This window comes from Sitophilus oryzae, unplaced genomic scaffold, assembly GCF_002938485.1.
Source record: "Sitophilus oryzae breed Bouriz unplaced genomic scaffold, Soryzae_2.0 scaffold_815_pilon_pilon, whole genome shotgun sequence".
NCBI lineage: Eukaryota > Metazoa > Arthropoda > Insecta > Coleoptera > Curculionidae > Sitophilus > Sitophilus oryzae.
Window position 1 is genome coordinate 3,333,933 of NW_022147434.1, and position 25,175 is coordinate 3,359,107.

General features: G+C 31.5%; 1 protein-coding gene across 1 annotated transcript; it reads right to left on the bottom strand.

Annotated features, from left to right (window-relative positions):
• Positions 1-3,613: 3,613 nt before the first annotated feature.
• On the bottom strand, positions 3,614-18,340 carry LOC115889446 (ciliogenesis-associated TTC17-interacting protein-like). The gene is made up of 4 exons (XM_030909429.1): positions 18,058-18,340; positions 8,469-8,606; positions 5,573-5,758; positions 3,614-3,759 (listed from the first exon to the last, which is right to left on the bottom strand). Exons 1-4 carry the CDS (start codon positions 18,232-18,234, stop codon positions 3,616-3,618), a joined length of 645 nt encoding a protein of 214 aa, XP_030765289.1. The 5' UTR covers positions 18,235-18,340; the 3' UTR covers positions 3,614-3,615.
• Positions 18,341-25,175: the final 6,835 nt, after the last annotated feature.

The following is a 25,175-nucleotide window of genomic DNA, read 5'->3' on the forward strand; positions in this document are numbered from 1 at the left end:
GCACTATTGCCGGACCCTGTATACAGCAAGGAGCAAAAACCCGTAAACTTTCAATTTACTTGATTTTGTCTTAATTGTCACTTTTCAAAATTTCATAATACAACATATTGAATATATTATACTCTGTTTTTTCTTCTCAGGTAAGATTTCGACAGACGATGACAGAAAAAAAGCAGATGACTTCCATACCAATCCATTTATTTCACTAAAAAAAGTTTCTAATATTTTTTAAGTTAACTATGGATGGATTTATAAATAAATACGTCATGCGTCGTCTCTTGTTGATTTTAATCAGTTTTATTGGTTTATTTCAAAAACGACAGATCATATTTCAATATTATTGGTTTGAGGCAACGATGAACGACAAACGGACACCTGTGCGTATGAACTCGACTTAAGATTTTTTAGAGTTGTCAAACTCTTGCCAAATTATCGGTTATAATTTTGTGTCAAATTATGTCAAATAGAAATGATAAATATTTTGCATTTTGCATTTTGGACTGTGTTGTGACTTGTGTTTCGTGTTTTTTAAAATTAAATGGAGGAAAACTCGAAGGAATATTAATTGTTGACCCAGACCATAGTTTACAGTTAATATTCGGTTCATAGAGACAGCCAGAGACACACTTTACCATAGACTATGGCCAGAGAGTTGTATTAGCCACAAATAAAGTTGTATACCATCTCCTATGTGGTACCAAAAACTGGAGTATCTGTAAAATAACAACACGATAGGTAAATAATACATTTTAGTACTGCAAAAAAATTAAGATTAAAGTTAATTAACCAAGATTAGATTTTTTCATTGTTATACAGTTTTTTTCACAATATTTTGAAGTAATCACTTGTCACTCAAAATTTAAATATATTAATTATGCATTCCAATTGTACCAACTTATTTCTTTGTAAAATAAAATAAACTACTTTAAAATTAAAATGACAGACACATCTATCACTGTCAAGGATTTTGTCGTTGGACAGACATCGACACCTATACAGGGTCGGGCATATTATCTAGCCCCTATAATAAAAGACTTAGTAATTAAGGTGTTTCAAAAAAGTGTGAATATATTGGGATGATTTTTTTTTAATGGAACAATCTGTATATTATTGTACTTTTGGCTTCCTTTCTAATCACTTTACATAATCCCAAGATATTATTAAATATGTTTTGATAGCTTCGGAGATATTAATAAATAAATAAAAATAATATACTATTCAACCTTTTTTAAAAACATGCGAAATGAATGCGAATGAATACGAACGAATGGTAATATTCACCAACTGTATTCTTGACTTTTAACACTTCAAAGCTCAAAGAGTAATTAAATATTATAAGAAATAATATATTAGTATATACATACAGGGTGTATAAATAAAAATGATATACTATTCAACCTTTTTTAAAAACATGCGAAATGAATGCGAATGAATACGAACGAATGGTAATATTCACCAACTGTATTCTTGACTTTTGACACTTCAAAGCTCAGAGAGTAATTGAATATCATAAGAAATAATATATTAATATATACATACAGGGTTGTTCACCACATACGACACGGAGTATTATAGCTAAACGATTAGATTTTTACAAATTGTAAGTTTTAGGTTCGTTAAAGGACTACGAGAGCTACAATTTAAAAATACTTTTTACCACACTGTCTAATACACATACAAAATTTAGTTTCTAGTATTTGAAGCAATTAATCAACGTAAACAGTCAATTAATGTAGTTTGAATACTGGAATCATATTAATTGGTTCCCCATAACAAAAAATATTTAAACAATTTTTTATCTTTTAATGAAATAAGGGAACTATATCGACAATATTAGTAACTGGTACTTTTTGAAAATTTGTTACATCTTTAAAAATAATCTAAAATGTCAATATTCCATGGGTATAGTGATAAATGAGTTTTAAATTATAAAAAATGCATTTTATTCGAAAATTTGAAGAGATAGGTAAAAAGTGGTATAATACAATTTGATAGACAATTAAATTGTGCATCTGATTCTCGCAAAATATACAGGATGTTTCATTTAAATTAAACAAGTTATTGCTGTTTAAAGTTAGTAATTATCTACATATATAAAATGCTATGTTTATCTGTGTCGTCTCTACAGAAGTAACGACTTGCGCTAGGAAGTTGCTTTTTTTTACTAAAAGATAGCTAATTGGCTCTTCTAAAAACTGTCGCCGGATTTTTTGTTTTTCATTTAATTAAAAAAAAAATAGAAAGTATTTTTTTTTCCTGATGTCGCATGTCGTGGAGGATGCGCCAGGCTTCAACTAGTTTAATATAAATTTTTAGACACTCTGTATAAGGTAGTATCTTGTTTATTATTGCAACACAATATCTGATCAACAAATGAACTTCAATAAATATTTAGTGTTAAAAACTTCGATACCCTTGGAGAAATGAAGCGTTAAAATTTTTACCGCAATTTCATAAAATTGAAAATATTTCAAAAACGGCAAGGTTTAAGTGTGATAAAGCTTAATTAAATTTAGCTTTATTTCAATCGTAGAATCTAAAAAAAGAATAATATACGTTCTATTTAAAAAAATACAACTATAATATTTTTTACTTATTTGGGACAATCTCTCTCTGTATATTGTAAAAATTATTTTAAATTGTAGCTCTAATAGACCTTCATCGAACCCAAAACTTACAATTTGTAAAAATGTAATCGTTTAGCTACAATACTCCGTATCGTATGTTGTGAACAACCCTGTATAAAACAAAGTTGTATGAGTTAGGCCACTTATAACTCAACAGCGTCTTGACCGATTTTAATAATCTCTGTTTTGTTGTATTCGTCCCCAAAATTATTACATCATTCAACTCACAGTCATCCGCAACACCCAGTGGATGACCTACCAAGGCAATGAAAAGAGCAAACGATCTAGCTAGAAAAGTAGCGAACACTCCACTAAGTGGACCAGAAACGTTCTGCTTCCCAAGTGGAAACAAACTTAAAGGCGAAACTCAGGAACCTGGAAGACTCCATCCATAACCTGGAATGGGAACGATCCAACGGTCTAAGATACTCAGAAGAAATTTCCTCAGAACGACCGAGAAAAATCAAAGATTTTCTTTGATTTAAGTAACAACAATCTTCGGATTGTCACTGGATTTCTAACGGGACACTCCTCGACGAACACTTCAGTAGACTGAAGCTGAGAAACAACGAAGAATGCAGATGCTGTGGCGAAAATGGGGAAACACGAGAACACCTCATCACTGAGTGAGCCGAGAGGGAAACCGTTCGTGCCATAAACTTTGATACGGCTAATGTCGGAGATGAAGAGCTAGCCTCTGTGGATCCGTCTCTGATACTGACTTTTGTCAAATCGTCCTAAACATTCTACATTCTACAAGTCCAATATCGTTGTTCTTGACAAAGATATGAAAAACAGTTTTATATAAATATTGCATGTTGCATGGTTTATAGAAGTTCATATCCTATAAATAATTATTGGTTGTATACAGGGAGTCCCTAAATCTCAAATAAAGTAATGATTCGGTCAGTTAGTAAGAAATAAAATACTAGTGTTTACTTTATTATTTTATTTTTAAAATAATATAAATAAAAGAACTACAGGGTGTTTAATCATCTTCATCGTGATAGCCAGCAAAATCAATATCAAAATCGAGGCCTAGGTCTATGTAAACTTCATCGTCATCAGAATATTCCTTTTCCGATCCTTCACTGATTTCGACCAATTCAGATGAAATAGAATGGATTAGATCCTAAAATATTTTTTAAAATGCTGTTTTCTGTATATACCGGGCTAACAAATTCGGGATTCGAGCATTGGTATCTCGAAAACCGTAATAGATACGAAGATGGTTAAATTGGGACAAAGGATTGCTGAGTTTTTTGAAAAAAAAAACGATTTTTTTGAAAATCAATTTTATTTTTTCTGTCGTTACTTTTTAGAAAATCAAAAAACTAATTGGCACATTTTCATAGCCACTTTATTATTTATTAGGGCTATCTGATAGTATTTTTAGATTTTCCAATTAGCTGATAATTTGTGAGATACAGAAGACAACTTCATTTTTTTTAAATACGGGCCTGCATTTTTTATTTCAGGTTTTGAAAGAACTCCTGAGTACAATAGAGAACAACGGCATACGGTCGAATCGGCCTACAAACACGTAAACGTTTACGTACGCATGCGCATTTCTTATATTTTCTATTTTTTATACACGTAAAAGATTCTTTACGTCTACGTATACGTACCAGGAGCGGCCGACTCGACCGTATGCCGTTGTTCTCTAATGATATGCCACACTTTATACTTTTTTTTTTGTTTTGGGTACCTTAACAACAACAAAAGTATTTAATTATTGTTTCCTACTCTTTTTAAATGATTTAATCTGACTATATTCCTGGCAACAATATTAATCAGCACTAATTAATATTGAATAAGGAAAATCGAGCCAATTGAAAGATTCAAATAAATTATATCCAAGTCAGCAATTTAAATATATTATTTTTAACTTTTTTATTATGAATTTGAAATCTCAGTATACGATCTAAGAATATCTAGATATTCGTAATATTAATCCTAGTTATTATAAATAAATCGCTTTCTACAGTTTCTAACTAGTTTACTAGTTTCTAATGCTCTACATGTTTGAAACGGTTATCAGTTACCACCCTCCCTATTGCACAAATTTATTTTTCGTTCAATGTTATTTATAGCTCATTGAACATATCTTCTTCTTATACTTCCGAATGCATGCCCTCCCCCCTCGCTGGCCATTATACTCTGCTCTACCATTAACAATCCATCTTCCGAGGAAAAAATTATTTGATTGTTTATATTATATTATATTTGTATTATTTATATACTCTATATTATTTTATTGCATTTGATTTTCCGTATTCAATGTTTTACCCCACGTCATTGTTAAGTTTGAAGGCTTATCGATATTGTGAAATTTGAATGTGAATGAGTAGATTAATAAATATTTAAAAAAAAAACAGAGCCGGACTTGAAATTAGTTTAAATAAATTGTGTTCAAATGTCCGAAATAAAAGAAAATTAAGTGTGGCATATCATTGTACTTAGGATACCGAGTTCTTTCATCAATCAAAACCTGAAATATAAAATACAGGTCCGTATTTAAAAAAATTAAGTTGGCCTCTGTATCTCACAAATTACCAGCTAATTTGAAAATCTGAAAATACTATCAGATAGCCCTAATAAAGTGGCTATAAAAATGTCAAATTGGTTTTTTGATTTTCAAAAAAGTAACGACAGAAAAAAATAAAATTGATTTTCAAAGAAATCCTCATCAATCCTTGAAATTTTTAAAACTTTTTTGATGACATCTTGGTGAACATCCCAGAAACTTTGCCGCAATTTAATTATTATTATATGTTCGTATCTATTACGGTTACAGAGATACCAATGCTCGTACCTCGAATTTGTTAGCACAATAATTATTATAATATTTTAAGTTGTTTATCTTGGTGATAGAATTATAGAAAACCAAGATTGGTACAAATCAGATGGTATGGCGAACTAGGTGCATTAGAAACAATACTTACATCTTTTTCTACTGCATCTATAATTTCTTCTAGTATATCTCTGCACAAAGTAGATCCTGAAATTTCGTCAGAGACCGAATCGTTTGGCGAATCTGAATACATATCGTAACGACTGTCATCTAAAATAACATGCTTTTCATCTTTAGTGAAATCTTTGGTGGTTTTACTTTCGAATCTCGATGGCAGCTAGAAAAATGTAAACTGTTTTCAACCATTAACAGTTTATAAATATTTTATACCAAAATTAGAATTATGTAATCTGTCATTATGTGTGTATGAGTCAGTTATTACAAATATTTAATATTAGAGGTTGTACAGGGTGTCCCAATATTCCGTGGACATAGAACTACAACGTATTTTTGGATTCATAATAAGTTCATTGGACACAATTTAGCTCTACAAAACAGTGCTTCGTTTGTCTGCGAGGGTATCATACGTTAAAAACACATTTTTCAGGTATTTTGAGCATCGTTATTTCAATTTGAATGAGATTTTCGGTGTCTTTGTTTTGCGAAGTGTAACAAAAACATTTGACTTTCACAAAAATTAAGAAAAAATACGGGTAGGGTGAAAACTATCCCCACCCCTACATAAATTTTAGTATAAGTAATTTCCAATTTAACCGACGACAGATTTTATTTTCATAAAATGGTCCTTCTAGTATTTACTACATTTTTTGTTTCCTGTAAATATTTGACAATAAGCTTGATAAAAATTAAAATTTTAAATTAATTAACGTTCGGGTGTATTTTAAATTGATGCCTTCTAACGGACAAACGAAGCACTTTTGTATAAAGGTAAATTATGTGCAATAATATATTAGAACACCCTATATATTTTGTAGGTCTGCTTTGGAAAAATTAATTCTACAACATTTTTTTCTCAAAAACCATGCGATGTGTCGTTTTTTTTTACAAGAAACAAAAAATGTAGTAAGTACTAGATGGACCATTTTATGAAAAGAAAATCTATTGTTGGAAAATATTTATACTAAAATTTATGTAGGGTTGCGAGTAGTTCTATGTCCATGGAATATTGGGACACCCTGTATATTGCAATAAAGAAAAAGATTTGGGTTTGGATAAACTCTGATATATCCAATATCCGTGTGTCAAAAGGAAGGTTTTCATCAATGTGCGCTTCTTGTACTGACAGATGGAGCAGAAACATCCTGACTAGTCGCAGCTCTGGAAAGAACAATGTTGGATGTCTATAAGTGACGGAATTTCTAACTCGAGAGTAAGTGTTGACTCAACAGTAAACAGGTGGAAAAAAAGAATAACTGAGTAGAAATCAGCTAAAAAACTTCCTCTATTTCGCAACATAGAGAGTTCCAAACACCATATCCACATACTACCTTCTTTTCTAAAGTCTGCCCAACAAGAAGAACGACACGTTATCTGGCGTTTTAATCTAATGGTAGATTTAATTTTCTCCCATTTTTTGCATGTTGTCTGTCGAAATTATCCCTGATTTGATAGTCAGACAATCAGTTTGGCTTTTGGCTTAGACGATGCAAGGATACTATAGAGGTAAGGATAGTTCCATCCCTTTACTTCCTGTACTGTCAGTTTTGCTACGTCATCTAGGGGCCTAGTAGATTCTTGCGTTCTAATGTTTTGCAGAAACATCCTGACTAGTCGCAGCTCTGGAAAGAACAATGTTGGATGTCTATAAGTGACGGAATTTCTAACTCGAGAGTAAGTGTTGACTCAACAGTAAACAGGTGGAAAAAAAGAATAACTGAGTAGAAATCAGCTAAAAAACTTCCTCTATTTCGCAACATAGAGAGTTCCAAACACCATATCCACATACCACCTTCTTTTCTAAAGTCTGCCCAACAAGAAGAACGACACGTTATCTGGCGTTTTAATCTAATGGTAGATTTAATTTTCTCCCATTTTTTGCATGTTGTCTGTCGAAATTATCCCTGATTTGATAGTCAGACAATCAGTTTGGCTTTTGGCTTAGACGATGCAAGGATACTATAGAGGTAAGGATAGTTCCATCCCTTTACTTCCTGTACTGTCAGTTTTTCTACGTCATCTAGGGGCCTAGTAGATTCTTGCGTTCTAACGTTTTATTATTGTTCAAAACTATTATTTTGTTATTTTTATGTGTTAATTTAAAGCAGTAGGGTAAATCTAATTAAGTTGTTAAAGTAAGTTTTTAATTTATTATGTTTAATAATTACATTAAATATCTGTTTTTTTCTGCTATTCTTAAAAATAGAATGCCAGGTTACCGATGTGCTATTTTTGGGTATAATAATAGCCGTGTTATTACTAGAAAATCTAATTGAATTTCCAAAAGGAAAAGACTATGGGATTATACAATATTAAGCTCAAATAGAGCATTCCTATTGTATGCCTATTGTTTACAGTCATGGGTATATCAGTTATTGTTTGACGCTCTTATTAAACCGTCACCAATGTTTAAAATAAAAATTAAAAACTAGAATCAATATTTTGAAATATACCATAAAGAAATCAAGTTTTAAAAAAAACTTTCGTAGTCAAAAAATTGGATTTATAAATAAAAAATATGAAGAACTACCGTCGAAATTATTTATACTTTTTGTCAGTTGGGAACAATTTCATTTTTCCAATGAATTATTTAAATATTAACAAAAAGTAAATAGATAAACTAAAAAAAAGAAAGTTTGAGCAGTGTGATTTTGACAACTATCGTAAACTTATCATAAATATATGCTATATCATAAACTATCGAAAAAAATGAAATATTTAGGTACGTATTTAGAAGATATTATGTAGCTTTATTTATATGTTTGTTTTATCGCGCGCTCAGGAGGGGGGGGGGCGACCCGTGTACTTGACAACATTCATTGAAAACCCTGTATAATATACGTGAACGTTCACTATAATTACATGTTTACCTTTTTCATATATCCTTCAACTTGTTCTTCAATTTCGGCCCAGCTATCAACAAAGTATCTCCCTATAAAGGTTTCAATGTCATGGCTAGGCCGTTCCAACAACAGTTTCCTCATTATGATTTGAAGCATGGCCTGGATCTAAAATTTAGTATATCTAATAATTCCAAACAAAAATATTTGTTTAAAATTACATACAAATTAGACATTGTGAGTAGAGTTACAATACAAAAAAAAGTAAGGCAATGTTTTACAAAAACATTTTAAAAGATTTTTGAAAAAAATATATAAATTAAATAAAAGTTGTTTTAACAACATATTAAAAAAATTATGTGCTGCTTTTTCATAAAAATTCGCAAAAGTAACAGAGTACTTAAATAACTTCATTATGTATTAATTTTATTTTGAATGTTCAAATATGGGACTTGCGAGATTTTGAAAAATAAATGTTACTACGTTTTAAGAACCGGCCGGCGTTTTGGATTAATACTGTGAGGTAGAGTGAATACAATACTGTGAGGTAGAGCAAGGATTATATTATGAACTGAAAGTCTTTATGTAAAATAAACGTTAGTAGTTATTAAAATTGTAATAAAAATATATAATTCTAATAAAAATAGATAAGTTATAATAGTTATTTATAAACAAATATCCGATATGCTACTGAAGCAGCTAATTAGTCAGATTGACGTATCTAAATTGTTTGACATCTAATTTTTACAAGAGGAAAGCCAAATGTTCCAAATTAATAAATTTAGATTTAATAATTAATCTAATAATTTAATAATCTAACTAAATAGATTTAAAGAACATTAGGCTCGGATAAGATATTGTAAACCGGATAAATCTTGCGTTGCTGAACATATTGGTGATAAAGAACATTGTATAGATCTTAATAATTTAAAATTAATTAAAGAAGTCTCAAATTACAGGCAATTAGATGCATATGAGAGCATCAGAATTAATAAATGTAAAGATAGTATGAACAGAGACAACGGTAGATATTAGTTTAGTTTTAATCAGCTGCTGAAGCTCACAGAAAACTTAAGTCTGCTTTTGACTTAAATCATTTTAATGACTTAAATCATTTTAATGACTTAAATAATTTGATTTTAAGTCATATTTCGAAAGCTGAATTAATACAAAATGATTGTGATTTAAGTCTTTATTCCGAAATAGAAAAAGATTTTAGTCTTTTTAGAAAAGATTTAAGTCATTAAAAAATATTTAAATCTTTTTTTAATGACGTCATTTTATAAAAGGCTTAAATCTTTTGGATCTTTTAAAATATTTAAGTCTTTTATGATATTTAAGTCTTTTTAGAAAATATTTAAGTCTTTTTTTCATATATTTTTATCGTAAATTTTTAGCAGCGGCATCAAATATATTATTTGTTTACCATCTTTAGTTTTATAAAAAAGTAGCAACTGTGAAAACCGCATCTTTGTACCGCTGCTCACAGACGAGAAACCCTGTAAAACACACAAAAATGGGACAACCTGTACAAAGTACTACAAAATTTAATTTTATTTAAGTTGTTGATGTTTTTATATGTGTATTTTTATGTCCTTGATGCCGTTTATTTTTTTTATTGCTTATTATAGTTGTTTATATAATATTTTATTCTAATCTGTATCTACAATAAATTAATATAGATAATAGAAAAATCGGTTATGGGTAATAGAATAAAATTAATATTAACTGGACTAGAATTCTGGTTGTCTTGACTTGAGGGAAATTATATTGATTTAAGTCATTTTACTGACTTAACTTGCAGATTATCAATGATTTAGGTAAAAAAAGAAATGAAGGCTTAAATAATGTTATATTTGTCTTGACAACAATGACTTAAGTCAAAGACTTAAAACTTAAGTCATTTGAACTTTATATTGAAGTGGACCTAAAACTTAAATCATTTAAATCATGACTTAAGACTTACATACGTCTTTTTAAAACTGACTTGTTGCAGCTCTGTCTGATGATGATGCTAACATGGTTAGCGAAACACGCGTCCAGTGTAAAAGTTAAAGAGTTTTGGGGTATTGTGGTCATTTAGTGTTTTATTTTGCTGTGTAACACCAAAGGTTCCAACCCCCAACTGTAGCATTAATCTAAAATTTTGTGATTCTTTAACATTTTAAAACAACAAAAAAGATTACTTTAATTAAATTTCTATGAATTACAATCTATCAAATAATGAAAACGAAGTTTTTTTTTGTTTTTGGACTTTCAACCATATTTTCATGTTGTAGACTTTCATTTAAACGGTAAAAAAACGGTATGGAAATTTGGAAAAGTATAAACGGGATTAACCATTTTAGAACAAGCTAAATTTTTATGAAGAATGCATTTTTCTCAAAATGTCAATAATAAAAAAGTTTTTCCTTTTGTAAAGATAATCCGAGGACATACTGTATATACGAAATGCTATAGAGGCGGTAATTGTATTAAAATAAAAAAAAACGAATTTTCAAACCTCAATTTCATTAATTTTACATACATGAAAGATTATCTACGCTTTATTGAAAGCATCAATGCATGTTAATAGAGCTCCTTAGATGGTCCATTCAATTTTGTCAAGTCCATTTCTAACAATAGGCACTTTTATAGAATTTTTTATTGAGCTGTTTTTCCTTTATATTGGCTGTAAATTTGATATTTGGGTTTAGAGATATACGGTCTTTGATACGGTAAACTTTAGGTGAAGATTATAACAGTACTATTAACGATAACATGCAATTTTCCATATTAATAACATTGTCAGCATTAAATATTAATTGCTTGAGCAACACCAGAATTCTTAACAGTACATCAATTTTTTTTATGGTCCGTTTCGAAAAGTTAATGAAAATACATTACATATGGAGAATTTTTTACTTAACCAGACGGGATCTTTCATAAATATATTCATTATAAAATATACAAAAAAATAACGCACCATTTTGAAATATTAATATATTTTGCTATTATTTATACAGGATGGCGCCTCTCATATGACGCGGAGGCTCCATGGAGAAGGGTACTTTCATCGAAATGAAATTTTTTGTAGCATATGTAGGTTAGTTTACAGCATTTTTTAAAAATATAAAAGATTCTACAGAGTATCCCAAAAAAGCTACGAATCAAAGTTGTTTTTTTTTGTAATGGTACACCCTATATATTATTCACATTTCGTGAAAATGAAGAATAAAATTTAAATTTCAATAACATCTACCTAAATGGTAATTTACCCTGTATAGATTCATATATAGTTAGTGTATTTAGTTAAAATAACCGTTGTATGTTAAATTAAATTAAAATTTGACCCGAAAAGCTATACAGGGTGAGACAAAATTAATATTGAACATTGGTCACATTTAAAAGCAAGTTACTCCTTTATTTTAAATGAAACACCCAGTATATTATTTCGATATTCAATGGAGAATTGATATATCTTCAAAATACTATTAAGGTTGCCTACCTCTTAGACAGATATTTTCTTAGATATTTTCATTTTTATAATTTTGCTTAATTATTTGAAAATCTAGGTGGGGCTGTGGATATACTTTTTATTAATTTAACAAAAATTAAAGGATGTAGAGTAAAATATTCATCGGTAATAAAAAAATACATATTTAAAACATCTTTTAATTATTACAGAATTAAAAGTAGATATAAACGTATAAGTATGTGACAAAAATTAATTAGATTTATTAAATGCTTAAATTGCTTTATTTTCTGTTAACTGCATAAAATCATCCTCTTTTCAAGAGACCTTTTCGTGTTAAAAAGCATATTTATGTGGAGTTCTATTTCGAGAAGCAGCCACAATAATTTCTCTCATGTTGTCGACAATAGTTGGCCGAGTTTTGTAAACACTGTTTTTAATATACCCCCATAAAAAAAGTCGAGACTAAATAATATAGATCATTTGAATATTCTATTAATTGGTGAATCAGTCAGAACCAAATCAATTCTCTCTGATGTAGGATAAATTTCCATTTTCGGCAAATTTCTGAGATTTTTTTTTGTTTTAACTGACACAAATTGATAACTAGTTGTTAAAGTTGAACTAATGTGACCGCTATGTTGAAGTAACGTCAGACATATCACAGCCACCTAGATTTTATCAAATAATAAAAATCTACTTACACTTGATTATAAAAATAAATATATCTAGAAAAATCTTTGTTAGATGGTTAGGCAACCTTAGTAGTACTTAAGAGAGTACTTAAGAGAGATTATGGAAGTTAAACATACAAAAGTGGACGAGATAAAGAACAGACATAAAGTACAAAGAGTAGATAGCTGCGGGACTAGAGAGACAAGCGGGGAACAACACGCCGCGCCGTAACACAAGTCGGTGAGATCTGGGACCGGCAAATCGACCATCACACGTGTCATAGCGTGTTATAGCGTCGTCATATGGCACGGGCATGTCCAAAGAATGGTAGAAATAAGAATCCCAAAGCAAATCATAAACTAGAAACCTGCAGGAAGAAGAAAACCGGTTAGACCGAGAAGAAGTTGGCAGGAAGGAATTGAAAGTTTATGGAGGAAAGAGCTATCGGAGACGATGAATGGAGAGACAGACAGGCATGGAGAGATGGCATCGGAAGACGTAGAATTATTTAAACCGATATATTTTATATTAAAGAAAAACGAAATTATTGGACAAACCTACAGTAAGATTAGCCATGAAGACATGACTAAAATATGACTACCCGTAGACACTTAGTGTTTCTTCATCAATACGGGAGGAATCAGCAACGATGAACTAGTGATCCTAAAAAAAGAGAAAAAGGGAAGCAAAAGAGGCATGAGGCACCATTTGCAACCTGGTAAAGCAGTAGTTCACAATTCGCAAGCGTTACCACCGAAACACCGCTGCGGAGGTACTCCAACATATCTCGTTGCTATCATCTTGGTCCAGAGAAAACAATAAACAAAGGATATTATCGTGAGGTACTGTGAGGACTGTAATAAAAAGAAAAACGAAATTATTGGGCAAACCTACAATAAGATTAGCCATGAAGTCATGACTAAAATATATCTACCCGTAGACACTTAGTGTTTCTGTCTTCCGGCTTCATTAATACGGAAGGAATCAGCAACGATAAAAGTAGAGGGAGATGGCCGATTCTGCGCCAGGCGGAGGCGGAGGGAGTGACGTCATCAGCGACGTCATCAGCGACGTCATCAGCTAAGAACATGTAAAATAGGGTAATAAACGAGAATAAACAGGTTTGAACCGCTTTAAAATAGAAATAAACAGGTTTAGACAAAAAATGAACAGGTCTGTTGTTTTAAGCTAAAAACGGCTCAAAGCAGTTCAAAAGCGGTTCAAACCTATTTATTCTTGTTTATTAGCCTATTTTACATGTTCTTAGCTGATGACGTCACTCCCTCCGCCTCCGCCTGACACAGAATCGGCCATCTCCCTCTACTGATAAACTAGTGATCCTAAAAAAAAAGAGAAAAATCGAAGCAAACCAGGCACGAGGCACCATTTGCAACCTGGTAAAGCAGTAGCTCACAATTCGCAAGCGTTACCGAAAAACCGCTGCAGAGGTACTCCAACATACCTCGTTGCTATCTCCTTGGAGCAGAGAAAACAATAAGGATGTTATCGTGGGGACTGTAATAAAAAAGAAAACGGTAACGGTGGTAATGCTTGCTGTGTGGCTGGTTGTTTTTTATTGTTATTGGAATAGTCTCCGGAAATGTTTCGAGAAACGTTTCGATGAGTTTCAACAAAACTTATATAACACTATATTCTTCGTACTACTTCGCGAAGCAATCAAGTTCAAACTTTGTTGTGGCTTCAGAAAAATAAATAAAAATAGAGTATGAATAAATATCATTTGTTTGTAATGGAATGTAATGTAATACCACTATATTAAGCTGATATGAAAAATCAAAAGCAGTGCATTTGGAAAACAGTTACTGATGGTAGTTTAAATTTACTAATCCTCTACGGTTACACAAGAATATTTAGTTTTAATCAGTGTCTAATATTATTAATTACAATATAGTAAAAAATATATTTCCAAAACTTAAAATCGTAAAATTGCAGCGCAATAATGAACTGTTCTGGAGCACAAGTCAATATTGCAGAATTAGGCGGTAATAAATAGATTACATGTTCAAAAAATACATGTTTTGGAAAGTTGAAACGTATATTTTTTGAACGATAGTCGGAAAGTCACGTAGATTATATAAGTAAAATAAATTAATCGTACTTTTATACAGGGTGTTTGTTTAAATAATAAGTCACTAATATAGATGTTCCTAAACGGATATAGTACGCTAGTATTCAGGAGATGATTCTTAGACCCATGTTAAGAAGAAAACTTCATACGAATGTATATCTTAAACGTCATAACTTTTAAGATACAGGGTGGTAAAGTTTTTCGAAAATAATATAAAAATTAAAATTTCGGTCTAAAAAAAATATATATTTTAGACCGCCCTCGCATTTTACTACATTTATTGCGTTCAAAACATAGTTAAGACATGTGTATGTTTAACTTCAAAGGGACTGCCTTCGTAACGAATAGAAAACGAATATTTTTTATCTATTGACATTGTCTCTAAAAAAATAATTTTTGAAGTTTTTGGCACTTCTTGAAATTACTCTTTAGATAAAAGGAATAGTCATAATAAAAACGAAAATAAATATGAATACGTCTTTCGGAAATAAATATGAATAAATCCTGTATTTGAAAAGTTACAAAATAAATTTTACGAAACATTTAAAAGAAATCCTTTTTTCTATTTTACACGGGACGTAAATGTATTATGAACTTACTCCAAAATACTTAAAAACAACAATTGTATTTCCTGCTCAAAAATCGCTGCCCAATTATGCAAATCACAACATTAACAATTCAAAGATAAGCGTCACAAAACCAAAAAAGTAAACAACCTCAGACAAAATCAACTTTGACGTTGCGCCTAAGCAACCTATCTTGAGATAAAAGAAAATATTGTTGTTTTAGCATGTCTCTGGTTTATTAACAATGAAATACAACACTATCCAGGGTGTAAAACTATTTAAAAAATCGTCTAATTATTTCTTATTCTTCACTAGCAGTTTTCTCTTAAAGCAATAAGAGAACATTGCTTTTTAAAAATGTCCGTGGACCATATTTTTATTGACATCGGGTCAATCAATAACTCCCAATCAGCTCGATATATTTTGATGATGTTACCAGAGTATTGCTCGTCAAGCAATTCTACCGTTATATTAATCAATTAGGACCGTAAACAATTATAACATACTGGGTGTTGCATCGTCGAGCGGGACATAGGAAATTTCATGTAAATTTTAATGGGGTCAATTATTGGCTTCCCTAATTATTTTAGAGAATAACTCTATTTAGGTTTATTGAAGTGCACTAACAGCCACATTCAAAAGAACAACTTTAGATATTTTTGATTAGTCCGTTTACGAGTTATCGCCGATTTCTTTTTAAATATTTCTCCTTTCTTATGGCCCTGTATTTACTTATGAGCACCACTCAAGGTAAAAGATAACTGTCAAATGAAGTTGTCGTTTCAGAAATTTATCTATTTAGTGCTTTATAACTATTATTAAAAACTACATACCTACATCGAAAATATTAGCCATGAATTACACTACCGAAGAAAAAGTATTGATGATTAAATGGTATTATCAAGGAAATAGTTATCAAAAGGTGTCGGACATGTTTGCTGCTCTGTATCCGAATAGACCGATACTTGGAAAATCTACAATCGCAAGGAATATCCAGAGATTTGAGACCAAAGGTACCCTAATAAATAACTGCAGATGTGAAGCAAGGCGGGAACAAAGAGAAGATGCAAGAAATATCCAGAGATTAAAGGTACCCTAATAAATAACTGCAGATGTGAAGCAAGGCAGGAACAAAGAGAAGATGCAAGAAATGATACCGACTTGGAAGTTTTATTGTGCGCGGAAGAGAACGATGGAAAAATCAGCACAAGGAAACTTGAGGATGAAATAGGAATAGATCGCACTACAGCGTTTCAGATTTTGAAACGACATAAATACTATTCCTTCTAACAACAACTATATGAAAAGCACCAAGAGCTACGAGATGGGGACGAAATACGGCGGAGGCGTTTTGTTTTGATATGATGGAAAGAGCAAACACGGATAGGGAATATTTAAAAAAACATATGTTTCACTGACGAATGCACGTTTACCTTAAATAATGAACCCAAATAATGTACAAAATTATCGATATTGAAACAAAGAAAACCAACACAGGTTTGTCGAAACAAGGACGCAATATCCACAGAAAGTAAATGTTTGGGCAGGGATATTCGGACACAATATAATCGGGCCATTATTTCTTACGCGAAATTTAAATGCAGAATATTATTTGGAACTACTCGAAAATCATATTTTACCTGCTTTACATGATGCCTCTAGGGAAAATCAGGAAGTTTGGTACCAAATGGATGGCGGCCCGGCACATAGTACCCTGGCTGTTCGGGAATATTTAGACAATAGTTTTAACGGAAACGTTATTGGCCTAAATCATACAGTAAATTGGCCAGCAAGGTCTCCTGATATTTCGTCAAATGATTTCTACCTCTGGGGCCATTTAAAAAACAGGATATACAAGGATAAAAAATACCCAAATCTAGACGAGTTAAAAAATGCTATTTCTGCCGAATGGAATAGAATTCCAGTTTACCAACTAGCGAATGTAAGAAGAGAATTTAATGATCGCCTGGGTTATTGTCTAGCAGTCGATGGAGGAATATTTGAACATCTTCTTAAATCCTAAAGTTCTAACAATTTAATAGTACCTAAATAAATAAGTTATTGAATATTGTAATAATACTATAATTAACCTTGTAATTGATTACTTTATTTTACTTTAATTATTTAAGAAAATTATTTAAGAAAGGAGAAATATTTAAAAAGAAATCGGCGATAACTCGTAAACGAGCTAATCAAAAATATCTAAAGTTATTCTGTTGAATGTGGATTTTAGTGCTCTTCAATAAACCTAAATAAAATTATTCTCTAAAATAATTAGGGAAGTCAATAATTGACCCCATTAAAATTTACATGGGATTTCCTGTCCCATCCGACGATGCAACACCCGGTATATAATTTTATATTCTAATTCATTTTAATAAAATTAAATAGTATTGTAAATATACCTAGTCCTGCAGCAGGGGCGGATACAGAAATTTATTTTAGTGGGGGGCCAAATAAAAAATAATGCCAAATATGCCTTTTAGGGCGCCATTTTTAACCCAAAAGCCTAATATTTAACCCAATTTACAGATTTTAGGGGGGCCCGGGCCCCATGGGCCCCCCTCTTTGTATCCGCCACTGTCCTGCAGATTAAGTGACAAGTTTTGTTTTTATATCTACTATACAGAGCATATTATAAGCGCATGTTAAAATATTAACCTTGTGGAATATTACATCATAGTGTAGAGGGTGTATTTAGATATGCAAGACCAAAACCGACCAGTGCATGACTTACGCAAGACCAATCGCAAGACCAAGACAAATATCAAGCATGCAAGACTATTGCGGTCAAACAAAAATATTATATTTATCAATAAAAAGGGAATGAATTACCTCAGGGTGATCATATAAATATTTATGGTCTTGTCTTATTCTTTCAGTTTTATGATTATTCAAGTATTTTTGTTGGCCCTTGGTCAAAATCTCCAATCGATAATTGTCCATTCCATAAGGTTTATAGGTTGGATGAAAATCCAAAGTATCTATAATAGTTTTTGTAGCATTCGCCATTTTGGATTAGTACTCGTAATATAATTGATTAATTAAATTGCCCTTTAAAAGTACTATAAATGTTTTAAAAAATTGTTTTTGACATTAGAAATAATACTATGAATAAAGTCACTTTGACGTAAATAAATCTCGCAGCAAGTATACCTGCACAACTTTTTTTAGATTGCTACCCTTTTACTAATAAAATCAATAACAAAATAATACATATACAATAGGCTGTAGCGTTTATTATAAACGTTACCACTGCGAACGGCAGCTTTTCATCGGAGAGCAGTCATGGATAAGGTATTTCACTAGAGAGAAAACTAATCAATAACAATAAACAAAAAAAATATAGATATTGGGCGCCAGGCATGTACAGAGAAAGAAAACACAGTTGTATATTACTTAGGAAAATTGTCAGACTCCAGTGAAATACATTACGAGTAAAAATTTCTCAAAGCCCCACGCTTATGGGTGCCAAATTAGGTTTAGCGTTTTTTATAAACATTACCACTGCGAACGGCAGCTTTTCATCGGAGAGCAGTCGTGGGTAAGGTATTTCACTAGAGAGAAAATTAATCAATAACAATAAAAAAAAATATAGATATTGGGCGCCAGGCATGTACAGAGAAAGAAAACACTTATATAACACGTATATTACTTAAAACTAATGACTATATTTATTCAAGATGGACTGTGATGGTAAATAGCATTGTACAATTTTAATAATTATTATAGTGGTTATATGTCAACGAAAGTGGTGTTAAGAATTGTACTAAATATCTATGAAAACAACTATGATAAAATACAAGACATGTAAAGTTTAAGAGAATATATGAAATGTAGCATTACTTTAATTAATTTGATAATATATTTTATAGGATGTTAGTACAATAATAATATCTATAAAAAAGTAATACTATTACAAGGCGTAATGTAATGAAACCTAAAATCTAAATCGTATTGTAACTACTAAATCGACATAAATGTTCTTAATAATCTAACCATTAAATATAGTCTGTACGATATTATTTAAAATGTACGTTATTTAGTTAAGACTGAAAATCGACTGAAAACTAGAATCTAAATCTACACTTAGTTGTTCTTGAGGCAACCCTGTTTCGAAGAGTAGCAGCGTGAGGTAGGCTCATATCTCTGTACTGTCTGTCGGCGATCCTGTTGGCCAAAACAACAAAACAGGCCAGAATGAGGACACCATGAATCAATACAGCCGTAGCTACTGACTAGGTTTAGAAATGGGAGCGAAGCAGCATGGGGCTTACGCTGTATCCATACTGTGGCAATATGGGGACACTACCCGTACCTTGGAACACTACTAGGACCTTGGATAATGTCTGTAACTTGGACCATAACCTTGGATCATAACCTTGGACACAGTCCGTCCATAAGACAACGGTACAGGGGAACACTACCCGTACCTTGGATACTACTAGGACCTTAGATAATGCCCGTACCTGGTAAATAGTCCGTACCTTGGACCCTAAAAATATGAAACTCTTGTTTAAAACCAAACAAGGTCTAATAAACAAAATAAACCTACCTCGAATTACTTCCGAGGGCTCAATAATAAACAAAGAAACTGTCCTTTCTTCCATGTAACATTCTGGAGGACAAAAGAAAAGGGACGCCAACGTGCCAGCAAAATACAAATACAAGTTAAGTTGGGACATCCAAAACTCTACCCTAAAAATATGCAGTAATAATATCGAATCTAAAAGGATAATATCTCATCTTTACCTGTTGCTTTGAAATAGCAGCTGATTCAAATTATACAGCAAGATTTAAATAATCACCATTTCTAAAAGCCGGGATACAACAGAGCGGCAAAACAAAGTGAGGTTAAACACGGAGAGAGTTGACAGAAGCGATGTTGACAGCGCCTCCTCAGAGCAATAACAGGGTTGTGTCAAACGATAACAGGGTTGGTGACTAGGGAACGTAAAAATTACGCCAAGCGTGCCAAATAAATTATCAGGCCTGAACGATACGGAATCCGATGACGATACGCCAGACATCATATATATCATATATAAAAAAGACATGTAACGAACTAAAAACCTTACAAGGTAATAATCCCGGTACCTTAAGTACCGGGAATTGCCGGTTCTTTAGACACATCAAAGAACCGGGATTCGAAATTATTAATTCTCGGTTCTTTCGGTACTTTCGGGACTCGGTAATAATAATTAAAAACATATATAGTGGAGTGCTTTAAGCCCTTATGGGATACAAACCTCGGAATTCATTTACTGCGAACGAATTTTTATAAAACTTTTTGCATTGTATTGTTAATAAGATATGTTACAAACCTATTACAAAGTATACCCATTTAAATTCGTTGCTTTCACTTCAGTATTTAAATAAACACACAAGATGGCGCCGTGTTCCGAACAACCTCTGTATCAGGATTCCTATTTGAGCTTTTCATGCCAAATCTTTTACAAAATATACATTTAATGGTAGTTCACATTTCAAAAATATTTTTATAGATATACAAATATATTTTTACACTTAAGTTTTAATTGTTCAAATGAAATGCTTTATTTGTTTAGTTTAGTGAATTTTCTATAAGATTCCGATTCCAAAAATACCTTAATAATGGTATTAAGATATTAAGTATACTCTATGGAGAGTATACTGAGTGGTTTTTGAATTATGACCACGTCCATGAGGATGGCAATCTAGACGTCCAGGAACCTTCGTATGAGAACTTCTAATCGAGAGGATCTACTTGTTCGTATTGTAAGTTTATCGCTAAGAAACCGCCGTTTGCCAGCTTTTCAAATTTATAATAAATTGCACCTAAGGAACGTATAAAAAATGCACATATTAACTAAAGGACTATAAGAAGAAGACTAAATGAAACAAATATTATGTCAAGAAGGAATACTTCGGGACCAGAACTTACTAAATCTGTTGACTAGGACCAAAAGCAAAGGCATGGTCTTAATGTAAAAATTACGAAAACATGTTAGTGTCTTCTTCAAAAGCGAATATCTCCAACAAAAATACAGCTAATGAGGTGAACGGAAAAACCAACTATCGACAAAGGATATATCTAGATGATAAAATGACTTTAAAATTTCTTGGTGTTTTAACATATTCCACAGGGTATTTCAAACTTTCACCAAAATATCAACATTTCGTTTTACCTCGTATAATTAACAGATAGGGAGTTTCATTTTTAATTTGGAAAGATATACTAAAAATTCAAATAAATTGGCTACATACTGCTTAAAAAATCATCAAAATCGGCCCACCAGAACAAAATATATTAAACTTTAAAATACATCAAAATTTTAAGGTGCCCATTTTTGTGCCCATGTATTTCAAAAACTCTACATTTTAGTCATATACTTTTCTAATGAAACTTGCCTTTATTTTTTTACTAGAATCCGAAAATTAATTAATATATAGGGTGTACCATTACAAAAAACACAACTTTGACGTGTAACTTTTTTTACGGACACCCTGTAGAACTCTATATAATTTTAAAAAATGCTTTAAATTGATTAACATAAACTCACAAAATTTCACTTCAATACAAACTTTTGTTCTCCTTGCAAAAACCGCTTAGTATATGACGCGCCACCCTGTATAATTCGATTTCAATCAAAATTTCAATGATTAGAATATAAGCAGAATAGGTATAGCTTATACATTAGATTCATTTATTTCAATAAATTTACTTAGAAAAAAAATTTAAAAAATCAAAAAATTAAGAAAGAAATAACTAAGAATTTACTAAGATTACTAAAATAAAAAATTATAAGCAACGAAAAAAATGGGTAAACATTTCAGTATTTTATCTATAAAACACAATACAGAAGATTTCACATTAATACATTGACAGTTATTGAATTCCGAGGTAAAAGTCTCGGGGCACTCCACTAATATTTTGTTACGTGCGAAAGACTTCTAATACTTTCTAGGCGGTCGAAATCAAACTCTTCTAATTAAGTAGTGATGCTAAATCTTACTGTTCTTACTTCTGAAGTTATTTTGAAGTTTCTATAATGTTTATTAGCAATTATTGAATTTTAAATTGTGATTTTACTATTAGTGTAATATTACTGAATGTATTAGTTATATTTTTTGTTATATTTGTATAGGCATTGGCATCTTTAATTGAAAATGTCAAGTTTTTTTCCTAATTTAGTTAAGTTGGTTTCGAGATTGGTTGATGTTGTTTGTGTAATTTTTAAGCTACCTCTGTGTTTTTTTCGCTTGTGTTCATTATTTGTGTTCATGTTTACTTTCATTACTTTTATAACTTAATAATTTTATATTATTTTCATTTAAAACTCAATTTTTTATCGGTTTAACTTTTGAAAACCATCCCTTGCGTGCTAATTGACGAGCTCCACAATCATTGAACGAAAATATTTTAGTACGGTACCAGAAACTCTAATTAATACTACCAATTATTAGGTTCAGATCTTTTTGGCCACAGAACCTGGTCTCGGTAACAATAATTAAAAAAATATTTTGTTGTTACATGAAAAAGTACTTTGATCCTTTCTAGCGGTCGAGATCAAACTCTTCTAAATAAGTAATGATGCTATTTCTTATTGTTCTTACTTCTTTTGTCTTTTCCTATAATATTTATTATGTTATGTTTTAACCCTTAACTGGTCCGGTAATAGATATGTATCATAAACGGTCCGGCGTAGTCTGTGGAACTACGCGTTCTAAAAAGTGAAAAAACACACAAAAACTAAAAAATAACAAATTTTTATTTTATTATATATTATATTATGTATTATTGAACTAATATAGACAAAAATGGGTTCAATTAATATAAACATTAAGAAAATATAGTACAAAATAAAATAACATACATATAAATTTGAAAAAAAAACAATTAGATTTTTACTCAGCTCTAAAATAAAACGAAATTACTAACAGTCATTACAATACAGAAATATGTTTTTAGTACTATATATAAAAAAAAAATAAGCTATAAAACTGAGGTTAAAGAAAAGGCTTTTAGTTACAGCATGAGGCAAAGTTCATTGTTTTCCTGAACATGTTTTACAAAATGGATTCGTACATTCTAGGCATTAAAAATAATTAAACTAGGACATAACATTGTCTTTAACTAGGATAAGAACTCTGGGATAAGAATGTCTCCGTGAGCGTGTTCTGGTTGTACAGGAATTGCAAGTATTCTACCAATTGTAAAGTCTATTTCTCTTGGAATATTGGACATTGTCAAACGCATTTGTCTGGCAGATTGTCATATTGTCACTGTCACAGTCTTCATCATATCATTTTAATAGGGTATCTTCATAACTAGAGTCTCCTAAACGCACTCTTTTCGAAGGCCCGGTTATATTTTACAAAAGTTTGTCAAACACAAAATCTTACGCAAACGGTCCGGCGTCGTCTGAGAGACTACGGCTTAAGTAACTTCTGCCATAACTTCTAAAAAACTAATCCAGTTTGGGCATAAATATGGCTATCAGTAGTTGACCGAGAGGGGGAGGATTAGCTGGAACGCCAATTGTGTGGGCGGTCCCAGTAACTAATGAGAATGAGTTAATTATTTGGCGTAGTCTGTCAGACGACGCCGGACCAGTTAAGGGTTAATAGATATTTGCATTTTTAATTCAATATTTTAAGGCTTTTGTCATTTGTCTCAAATTCAGTTAAGTTGATTTAAATGTATGTTGTTTGATGTGAAATTTAAGTTACCTATACTTTTTTCAAAAGATGTTATCGTGGGGACTATAATAAAAACGAAGAATGAAATTATTGGACAAACCTACAGTAAGACTAGCCATGAAACATGGCTAAAATACGACTACCCGTAGACACTTAGTGTTTCTGCCTTCCGGCTTCATCAATACGGGAGGAATCAGCAACTACTGCTTAACCAGGTTGCAAATGATGCCTAGTGCCTCGTTTGCTTCCCTTTTTCTTTTTTCAGGATTGCTAGTTCATTGTTACTGTACTGCTTGACCAGGTTGCAAATGGTGCCTAGTGCCCCGTTTGCTTCCCTTTTTCTTTTTCCAGGATCGCTAGTTCATCGTTGCTGATTCCTCCCGTATTGATGAAGCCGGAAGGCAGAAACACTAAGTGTCTACGGGTAGTCGTATTTTAGCCATTTTTCATGGCTAATCTTACTGTAGGTTTGCCCAATAATTTCATTCTTCTTTTTTATTATAGTCTCCACGATAACATCTTTTGTTTATTGTTTTCTCTGGGCCAAGATGATAGCGGCGAGGTATATATGTTGAACTACCTCCGCAGCGGTTTTTTAGGGATCGGCAAGACAAGAAATCTTGTCTTGACAAGCAATTTCTTGTCTTGTCTTGAAATATTTTCAAGAACAAAAAAAAATCTTGTCTTGACCATTTCTTTAGAGTTGATTTCTTGTCTTGATTCAAGAAATCTTGAAATTTCTTGATATCTTGAAAAAGGGGAACCCCCGTTTAAAATTCGTCTATTAAAGAAGTTGTTTGTTTAAACCCCCTGTATAAAAGTAGCGGTGAGATTGGTTAATGTGATGTTTATGCTTTATGCGTAAAATTGAGGGCCAGGCATCTAATTTTCAAAAAATTCAAAAACTTTGGGCTCATTATACTACAGCAGCCAAAATCATCAGATTTACATAATTTTGTTAATTATTATTATTATTATCTAACAATAAAATGAGTGATTGTGAATTGTGATGGTTCGTTAAGCAGCAAATCTGAGCCATTCATAATTGTGAATCTGGTTCAGAATACATACCACCTCAGACACCTGGACGTAGAAGTTTAATTAGTGACTTTGACAGTAGTGACGGTGATAATACTACTACAGATAAAAACAGTCAAAACAACAATGAGCTACTCTACTTCAGTGGAGCACATTAAAATATTATTTTTATTTTAAAAGTTTTACATTAATTCAAAAAGTCTGTATGCCACTGAAGAAGACCCTCTTTGCAA